Below are 10781 nucleotides of genomic sequence, written 5' to 3'. Positions count from 1 at the left end.
CAAGAGTCTTCTCCAACACCACAGTTCAAAAGCATCAATTCTTCTGTGCTCAGCTTTCTTCACAGTTCAACTCTCACATCCATACATGACTACTGGGAGACCATAGCCTTGACTAGACGGACCTTTGTTGACAAAATAATGTCTCTGTTTTTGAATATGCTATCTAGGTTGGTCATAACTTTCCTTCCAAGCAGCAAGCGTCTTTTAATTTCATGGCTTCAATCACCATCTGCAGTGATTTTGGAGCCCCCCAAAAATAAAGTCTGCCACTGTTTCCACTGTTTCCCCATCTATTTGCCATGAAGTGATGGGACCAGATGCCATGATCTTAGTTTTCTGAATGTTGAGCTTTAAGCCAACTTTTTCAGTCTCCTCTTTCACTTTCATCATGAGGCTTTTTAGTTCCTCTTCACTTTCTGCCATAAGAGTGGTGTCATCTGCATATCTGAGGTTATTGATATTTCTCCTGGCAATCTTGATTCCAGCTTGTACTTCTTCCACCTTACTTAATATCCTGGCAATATTTGACAGTTAACCTTCTCTCTCTCTGTCTCTTATTTTTAAATTGAAGTATAATGATTTACAATGTTGTTAGTTTCAAGTGTACAGCAAAGTAATTCAGTTATACATATGTATAAAGCAACATCCCCAAAGTTAGAAAAAGTGTTCTGGGCTTAAGTGATCTGTGTTAAGTGATCACTGAACTCTGTGATAACATATTAGGGAGAACTGATATAACAAGGTTTCTTTTTCTTTCTTTCTTTCTTTCTTTTTGCCCTAGGCAGCCAGTTTATTTTTTATTGAAGCATAGTTGATTTACAATGCCATGTTAGTTTCAGGTGTAAGCACAGTAATTCAGTTTATATATATATATATTCTATTTCAGAATCTTTTCCATTATAGGTTATAATAAGATACTAAATATAGTTCCCTGTGCTATACAGTAGGTCCTTTTAAAAAATCTATTCTATATATAGTAGTGTGTATCTATTAATCCCAAACTCCTAATTTATCCCTCCCTCACCTGCTGTGCCCATTGGTAACCCTAAATTTGTTTTCTGTGTCTATGAGTCTATTTCCTTCCCTCCTTCTTGAAATTCTCTTCTCTTAACTTCTATGAATCCACATGTAGCTCAAAATTAAACTCCTCAGAGAGGTCTGTACTTGCTTCCCCATTCCCATCTCTCATCAGTTTGTTACTGTTTTTTCCCCTGAAATTCTTTTGTTTATGATTTTAAATTTTCTTGTATTTATGATTTTTCCTGCCTTACTAGAACTTAATCTCCTTAAGGATAAGGGCCCTATTTGTCTTGACCACAGATATCCAGTATGTTGTTTGAAGTACAAAGTTCATTCAATTAATAACTAATGTTGAATAAATTAAGTAATCCATACATATTTGTGGAGCACCTGGTCTTCCTGGCACTGTGCTAAGCTGAGTGATAAAGAAAAAATATGACTGTTACCCTCATGCATGTAACTGGCATCAGGTAAATGCCACGGTAATGCTGGGAGCAGTCAACATCAGAGGAGTTTAGAAGAAAGTGGGAGGGGGTATGGGCTTGGCAAAGTCTTTAGAGAGGAGTAAGAACAAGGAATTCAAGTCACAGGCTTGGTGTTTGATAAATATGGAAACACCAAAGCACAATTTAAGACAGTGAGTGGGATAGTCTAGCCCTAGGATAGGGTTTATATGGGCGGTTGGAAACTAGAGACTGGGCAGGAAAATTGTGGCCAACCTCTAAATGATTTCTAATCCTGGGCTGAAACTTTTGTTCATAATTTCAGAGATTTCCATGTATTAACATGTAAAATTATACACTATTAAGCAGGGTGGAGGTAGTGCAATTGAAAAATCTAAGTTGTTTAAAGTTAACTAAGGAGTTCAGCTTTAGGCTGTTGTCAGTGATTTCTCCAGGAAAGCTTTTTTAAAAAAATCTTTTTATTGAGTATAGTTGATCCGCCTGCAATGCAGGATACAGGAGACATGGGTTCTATCCCTGGGTCGAGAAAATCCCCTGGAGGAGGAAATGGCAGCCCACTCCAGTATTCTTGCCTGGAAAAAAAAAATTGCATGGACAGAGGAGCCTGGTGGGCTACAGTCCATGGGGTTGCAAAGAGTCATATATGACTGAGTGACTAAGCATAGCTGATTTACAATGTTGTGCTGGCGTCAGGTGTACAGCAAGTGAACCAGTTATACAATACGTATGTGTGCATACGTGTAAGTCACTTCAGTCCTGTCCAACTCTTTGTGACTCTGGACTATAGCCCTTCAGGCTCCTCTGTCCATGGGATTCTCCAGGCAAGAATACTGGAGTGGGCTGCCATGCCCTCCTCTAGGGGATCTTCCTGACCCAGGGATTGGACCCATGTCTCCTGTGGCTCCTGCATTGCAGGCAGGTTCTCTGTTGCTGAGCCACCAGGGAAGCCCACATATATCTATATCCACTCATTTTGAGGTTCTTTTCCCTGTAGGCCATTACAGAGTAATAAGTAGAGTTCCCATGGTACAATAAGTCCTCACTAGTTATCTGTTTTATATTTAGCAGTGTTTATGGGGAAGGGATTTTTCCTTTTTGTTTCATCTCTTTTCGTTTCCTGTCTTCCTCTTCCTCTTTTTCTTTTTGCTTGTGGTGACTAAAACTCCTATCAGGAAGATTCTCTGTATCCCAGAAGATCTGTTTCCTGAACAGTGAGCCATAGGAAAAAGAGCTAAGAGCCTTAGAAATATTTGCCACCTACTTGAAAAAATTTCTAAGCACTTTTCATTTTTATTCATTTTTAATTCTGTTGGAAACTCCAGAGATCCATGCTCTCATCTAAGTATTGATGTTATTTACAGACTTGTGGCAATATGTGACATTTCAGCGGACACAGGAGGATCCATTGAGTTTATGACTGAGTGTACGACCATAGAGCGTCCCTTTTGCATGTACGATGCAGATCAGCATATTATTCATGACAGGTGAGTTTGCTAAAGCTGTTAGATGGGGAGAGATACATAACTATATATCATTTACTTCCTTTTATACGCTACTCTAAAATACCCACACTGAGTGACTGAGCACAACAACAATGCAAGTTTCCAGAGATATGCTCCAATATATTTAAAAACTTGGTGGAAAAACCACATACAAATTTGAGCACTTAAATGCACACACACACATATATATGTACTGCATTTCAAAATGGGTTGCTGAAGAAGGGAAAGCCTTTTGTTTGAAAAGGCTTGTTTATTTTCTTATATACCATGGCACAAAATTACAAATATATAATAAAGCAGACATCTGGAAAAGTTAGAACCTACACATAAATTTTGTCCATCTGAATGAAACATGTTGCTTCTCCTAGTGTGGAAGGCTCTGGGATTCTGATGTGTTCCATTGACAATTTGCCAGCACAGCTTCCAATTGAATCTACAGAATACTTTGGAGACATGCTTTACCCTTATGTTGAAGAAATGGTAAGTGGACTGGTAGCATCAGCAACATCTCTGTGGCTATAAGTAGAACTTTGGAGTGATCTTATGAATGTTCTGGTCTTCTGTATCTAAGAAATCTGTTGTAAAATGAAATGCCAGCCCTTCCCCAAAGCACTTACTGACACTCTTATTTCACCCATTCTGCTTACTTGTTTCATGGGAAATGTTATTTTGTAACTGCCATCATGCTTCATTACAATTGCATTTGCCTCTCATTATGCATACTTTATTAAGAATGTTCCTGACATTGGAGATGAGGTTTACTTTATTTCCACTTTTCTTCTGCTTTCTAGATCAGTTCATATTGGGGCGTTCTTACTGTACTGTGACTGGATGTGTGTGTGTGTATGTGTGCGCTCAGTCACTCAGTTGTGTCCGACTCTTTTTGACCCTATGGATTGTAGCCCACCAGAGTCTTCTGTCCATGGGATTTTCCTGGCAAGAATACTGGGGTGGGTTGCCATTTCCTGCTCCAGAAGATCTTCCTGACCCAGGGATTGAAGCCATGTCTCCTGTATCTCCTGCACTGGCAGGAGGATTCTTTACCATTGCGCCATGGATTTGAAAAATCAGAAATGGAATATTTTGTTGGAGTTTAATCAGTAATGCTTAGTTAAATGACAGCCTATGTTCTAGTCATGTATTATTCACTGTGATCAGTGATTGTTGAAATACTGGGTTTATCTATTTTTTAAAAAAGAATTTACCTTTATTATTTATTTATTGGGCTCTGCCAGGTCTTAGTTGTGGCATGCAGGATCTTTAGCTGCAGGCATGTGGGATCGAGTTCTCTGAGCAGGGATCGAATCCTGGCCCCTGCTTTGGGAGCAGAGTCTTAGTCATGGGACTACCAGGAAGTCCCAGTATTGTGTTATCTAAATTCCACTTTCTCTGTTAGAAAAAGGCTTTCTTGTTTCATTATTTATCCTAAACATTCACACCCATCATGCTTTATTTCTGTTGCTGATGGTTGTCTGCCTCTGGCAAGGTTCCCAAGGTCTGAAGAGTGGCTCTTGTGCTTTTCATCCAGTTTCACCCAGGAGCTCTCAAACTAAGATGGGGCAGTAGGTAATGTGGCCTGAATACGTGCAGCTTCCAGTCTATCTTCTTTCACTTACTATTCTATTTTGACCCTTTATTTTTCCTCCTGGAATATGTCAGCAGGGAGATATAACAGACTTTAGAAAATGCAGGTAGCGGGCATTATTATGGTTGGAAACAATATTATACAGCACTTACTATGTTCTAGACAGTGTTCAGGTTGTTTATTTGGCTGCATCAGGTCTTGGGTGCATCACAGGAATCCTTTGTTGCAGCGCATCAGCCTTCTAGTTGCTCTGGAGCGCCCAGGCTCAGCACTTGCAGCACGCGAGCTGTCTAGCTGCAGCTCAAGGGCCTAGTTGCTGTGTGGCATGTGAGATCTTAGTTCCCCAACTAAGGATCGAACCCACATCCCCTGTATTGCAAGGTGGACTCTTAACCACTGGGCCACGAGCGATGTCCCCAGATTACTTAATATATTTTAATTTTTAAATACTCATGATCACCCTCTCAGGTAGGTACCATTATCAACCTATTTTACTGATTAGAGAACTGAGGCACACGAAGAAGTGAAGGCTGAGAAGGGTTGCTGACGCATCTGGTGCTGGACCTGAGCTGTGTCTGGAATTGACTCTGAGGAGTTCAAGTAGCTTGAGAAAGGATAGTACAAATGTCAAATTTTACTGGAGATGTCAACTTGTTTTATGGCCTTGAGCCAGGCACTCACTTGCTTTCTGCACCTCGGATATTTTACCTATAAAATGATATTTAATTTTAAAAAATATTTTTTAAAATTTATTTGCCGTTATTCTTTTTCCTTTTTGGCTCTTCGTCGCTGTGTCCGGCTTTCTCTGGCTGTAGTGAGCGGGGGCCACTCTGTAGTCGCAGTGCTCCGGTTTGTCACTGCAGGGGCTTCTCTCGTTGCAGAGCACAGGATCTAGGGCATGTGGGCTTCTCTAGTTGTGGCGCTCGGGCTTAGTTGCTCTGTGGCATGTGGGATCTTCCCTGACCAGGGATTAAACCCCCGTCTTCCTCATTGGCAGGCGGATTCTTAACCACTGGACCATAGGGAAGTTCTGATAATACATAATCTTAATGGTCCCTCCAGTTCTAACATTCTGTAACTGTAAATGTCTAAGTGGCTGAAAGGCACATATATATATATATATTTTAAAAGTAATTTACCCAGACGTTTACTATTTGCAGTGATGCTCATTCATTTCCCTCTGGGATCATTTCCCTGAAGAATCAATAACTTTCATTAGCCCTTTACATGAGTTTTTTATTTCAGATTTTCTTTTTTGCAGTTCTAAAATTTCTTTTTTTTTTCTCCTGAGAATTTCTTTTGATTTATCTTGAGTGTAGTTTTCCTTATCACATGGAGCAGAGTTGTAAAAGCCACTCTACGGTCTACCTGTTATTTCCAAAATTCTGGGTAAACTTCAGCTTGAAATATAGTGATTGTCTTTTCCCCTGAGAATGAGTCGGGTCATAGTTTTCTGATTTTCTTAAGCTGAATAATTTTGAAGTACATTGTGGATCCAGTGAAGACTCACGCTGTGGAAATTCCAGATTGTTACATTTCTCTGTAAAGTGTTGATTTTGTTTGGTTTATTTGGCTTTTTTTTTTTTTTTTTTTAAGCAGGCAATTAATGAGGCTAGACTTAAACTGAAAACTCTGTCTCACCTGAGACAGGTATCTCAAGTAAAAGTTCAGCTTTTTCATCCTTTCTGGGCTGCTTGTCGTCTGACCTGCGCATGCTCAGTCCTTCCAGACTCGACCCAGAGCTGACATGGAAGCTGGGCTTCACTTTTATCTGAGTCTGTCATTTCTGGCATTTCCCGCTCACATTCTGGAGCAGGCTGTGGTGCCCAGGGTTTCGTTCCTGTTCCCTTAGACCAGAAAGTCAGTAAGCTTGCTGCCTGTTTCTACTTCCTCACAGCACACGGCCCCTCCTCAGGGCAATACCAAAAGGACAGCACACTCAATTTCAGCACTGATTATTTCTTCGGAGTTTTGACACTCTCCCCAAACCGCCTGCTCTTCTTCATTCTCTGAAACTGTCATGTAGTTAGTTTTGCTTGTATTTTGTCCAGAGTTTATAGCTGTGATGTATAGAAGGGATAGTTAGCACTTCGTCCCTACCTGAAATAGAACCCCTCAGTCATAATGCATTGATTAGATCAACTTGACTCCAGCAGAGTCTTGGAATAGCTAGAAGAGCTGTTGCTGAGCCTTTGGCTGTCTTTCCTTTTTTAAAAAATATAATTTTATTTATTTTTGGCTGTGCTGGGTCTTGGTTGCTGTGAGGGCTTTTCTCTAGTTGCCGCAAGCAGGGGCTCCTCTTCATTGCAGTGTGAAGGCTTCTTATTGCTGTGGCTTCTCTCGTGGAGCATGCGTTTGAGGGCACATGGGTTCAATAGTTGCTGTTCCCTGGCTCTAGAGCACAGGCTCAATAACCGTGGTGCATGGGCTCAGTTGCTCCACGGCATGTGGGATCTTCCCAGACCAGTGATTAAACCCATGTCTTTTGTATTGGCAGATGGTTTCTCTACCACTGAGCCACCAGGCAAGCTCTGAGCTTTTGACTTTAATTCATTTTTTCGAATCCTTCAGGTATGCATTTTAGTGCGATGCTTAGCTTATAAGGCCAAATTATGGAAAATGTTGCATACTAATTTGCCTTTATGAAAGCATTTGACTATTATTTCTTGAAATGTCATTTTGTTTGGCTGCTCTGACACCATTTACCATCTAAGAAGTTGCTACTAGCCATTTTCAATTCACAAATGATCATGCTTCAAAATTTCAACTACAAGTTTAGTTTTCTTGGACCTTAGACCACAGTTTTTCATTGTCCTTAGTCAAAATTGCCTTTCATTGAGTACAGTTGATCTCATACAGATGTTAGGAGAAAAACAAGCCAATTCAATGAAATTCTTAGTAAAGTGTGTTTGAGAGTTAGCCCATGTAACTGATGAGGGCTAAGTAAATTTGAATGAAATTTTCTTTTTTTTTGTTTTGGCTGCACCCACAGCATGTTCTATGCTAGTTTCCTGACTAGGGATCGAACTCAGACCCTTTTCATTGGGATCATGGAGTCTTAGCCACTGGACCACTGGGGAAGTCCTTAAATAAAAAAAAAATTTTGTTAAAGAACAAATACAATTTTTTTACATTATATGATAGTATACAATATTAAAGGGTCACAGATAAGTGATACTTAAGTATATAGCATGATAAATTATCACAAAGACATGCAGGTGAACGCTATAAGGTGAAAACTAGAACAAGGTTGCTGCTAAGTCCTTCAGTCGTGTCCGACTCTGTGCGACCCCATAGGCGGCAGCCCACCAGACTCCTCCGTCCATGGGCTTTTCCAGGCAAGAGTACTGGTGTGGGGTGCCATCGCCTTCTCCGAGAACAAGGTTAACATCCCAGAAATCCCCTGTGCCTCTCCCAGCACTATCCCGACTCTCCTTCCTAAAGGGACCTAGTGTCTTGACTTATAACTGTGGATTAGCTGTGCCTTTTATGGGAAAATTTTATTTTATGAACATATTAATCAGAGTTTAAAAACACTTCTGATACTTCTAATGAACTTCTTGGGTCTGTTTAATGTTCTTTGTTTTACTTTTTCTTGGTTTTTAGTCCGTTCTTATTATTTAATATACCTGTTTATTTTTGATTGAATAGGCTCTGGATGGTGTGTGTGTGTGTCATAGAGAAGATTTTCTTTGTTTCCGGCAAGGAGGCTAGGAGAAAATCACCTCCGTTTAGTTAAGAATGGAAGTGATTCCAAAGCTGAGTCTTGGTCCTTTGGAGAACTACATTTTTCAGTTGACCCTTTATTTAGAATATAATCTTCAGGATCCCAAATGGAAATCTGGCCTTTATTAGGATCCCCTTCAGCTGAACTTAAACTCCAGTGTTTTTGTTTTTTTTTTTCCCCCTGTGGTCATCCACAAGCTCTTCTCAGTTTCTCTCTGCTTAGCATCCCAGCCACTGCTTCCACATTGGCAGCTACATCTAAGAAAAGTGCTTAGATTTGTTGACACAACCAATTTCTCTAAATTTTAACACCTTCTTCCTTTTATATGTCCCTGCTGCCAAGTTGCTTCAGTCGTGTCTGACTCTTTGCAACCCCATGGACTGTAGCCTGCCAGGCTACTCTGTCCATGGGATTCTCCAGGCAAGAATGCTGGAGTGGGTGGCCATTTCTTTCTCTGGAAGATCGGTCTTCCAAACAGGGTGGTGGGATTGTCTTGGAGGCATCAGTCTCAGCACTGGACATATGTAAAAACTGATGACTGTCTCTATGTAGTCTTGATAATATGTGTACCTGCTTGACACTAAAAAATTAAGTATATTATCTATGTTCTTTTGATAACAGTATGAAGCTACATTTAAAGTACCTTGGATATATCTGGGGTTTAGTTTCAGGCCACTGCAATAAAATGAATATCACAATAAAGTGAGTCACACAAATTTTTTGGTTTCCCAGTGCATATATGTTATGTTTAAACTATACTATAGTCTGTTAAGTGTACAATAACCATAGGTCTAAAGATGACATACATACCTTAATTAAGAAATTCAGTATTATATATCAACTATGTGTGTGTATTAAGTTGCTTCTGCTGCTGCTGCTACTGCTAAGTCACGTCAGTCGTGTCCGACTCTGTGTGACCCCATAGAGGGCAGCCCACCAGGCTCCCCTGTCCCTGGGATTCTCCAGGCAAGAACACTGGAGTGGGTTGCCATTTCCTTCTCCAATGCATGAAAGTGAAAAGTGAAAGTGAAGTCGCTTAGTCGTGTCTGACTCTTAGCGACCCCATGGACTGCAGCCCACCAGGCTCCTCCGTGGACTGCAGCCCACTAGGCTCCTCTGTCCATGGGAGTTTCCAGGCAAGAGTACTGGATTGGGTTGCCAGTGCCTTCTCCAATTAAGTTGCTTCAGTTGTATCCAATTCTTTGTGACCCCATGGACTGTAGCCCACCAGGCTTCTCTGTCCATGGAATTCTCCAGGTAAGAATACTGAAGTGGGTTGCCATGCCCTCCTCCAGGAGATCTTCCAGACCCTGGGATCGAACATGCATCTCCTGCATTTCAGGCAGATTCTTTACCACTGAGCCACCAGGGAAGCCCATATCAACTATAGTTCAATTTTAAAAAAGAAAAAGAATATTGCTAAAATACGTTAACCATCATCTGAGCCTTCAGTCAGTCATAATCTTTTTGGCAATAGTAATGTCAAAGATTACTGATCACAGATCAGCATAACAAAAGTAAAAATAATGAAAAATTTTGAAATATTGTGAGAATTACCAAAATGTGAGACAAAGACACAGAGTGAGCAAATCTGTTGGAAAAAGGGCACCAATAGACTTGCTCAATACAAAGTTGCCACAAATCTTCAATGAAGAAAAAAATCAATATCTGTAAATGACAGTAAGTTGAACCACAATAAAACAAGATATAGCTGTATATGCACTGTCCTGTTTCCCCCTGATTTTCTTTTTTGACGGGACAGACCCTATAGCATTCCAGGGCATAGGATATCCTTTTGAACCAATATGGAAGTTTTGTTTCAGTTGAATTCAATAGATATTTATTGTCTATTGGAACAAGGCAGACATCTAAATGAAGAGAATTTAAACACAGCTGCTGACCTATAGATGCATGAGGTCCAAGAAGGGCATAAGACACGTGTGCAATTCTACTGAAAGATGGAATGTGATAGTCACAGGAAGATGCTAATGACGTTGTGGAGGGAGAGGATCTGTCCAGTTGAGGAAGTTGGGAAAGTGGAAGTAGGAGGCATACTGTGCAATGTAGATGGGGGAGCAAAGGTGGGAGCTAATTTAACATAAGGTTTCTGTGTACTGTCAGATCAGATGGAATTAAGGTAAATATATTGGTTCCATGTTAAAAGGGGTCTTAACACTGGGAAAATAGCTTGAAATTAATTTAGAAAAGAGTGATGAGCCTCAAAAGTGTTATATGTGAAAGTGACAAGACCTACCACATGCTTCAGGAGGCTGTGCTTGCAGTTTTGTATTGGATGAATTCTAGCAAGGGAGACAGTTAAATGCGGTAATTTAGCAGCCTTTAAAAAAAAAAAATATTTATTTGGCCATCTCAGGTCTTAGTTATGACACAAGGGATCTCGATCTTTGTTGCGGCATGCTGGATCTTTAGTTGTGGCAGGTGAACTGTTAGTTACGGCATGTGGGATCTAGTTCCCTGAGCAG

At 40.4% G+C, this 10781-nt stretch overlaps 1 protein-coding gene across 2 annotated transcripts in view; it reads left to right on the top strand.

Annotated features, from left to right (window-relative positions):
- The window catches only part of AASS (aminoadipate-semialdehyde synthase), a 77621-nt gene that overhangs the window by 22864 nt on the left and 43976 nt on the right, over window positions 1-10781 (top strand). For both annotated transcript variants that reach the window (XM_010838073.1, XM_010838074.1), the window contains 2 exons: window positions 2846-2968; window positions 3355-3466. In XM_010838073.1, coding sequence (XP_010836375.1) covers window positions 2846-2968; window positions 3355-3466 — 235 coding nt within the window. The remainder of the gene's footprint in view (window positions 1-2845; window positions 2969-3354; window positions 3467-10781) is intronic.

Source organism: Bison bison, unplaced genomic scaffold, assembly GCF_000754665.1.
Source record: "Bison bison bison isolate TAMUID 2011002044 unplaced genomic scaffold, Bison_UMD1.0 scf7180017864089, whole genome shotgun sequence".
Classification (NCBI taxonomy): Eukaryota; Metazoa; Chordata; class Mammalia; order Artiodactyla; family Bovidae; genus Bison; species Bison bison.
Note: the sequence above shows the minus strand (reverse complement) of the source record. Positions and strands in the feature narration are given on the sequence as shown.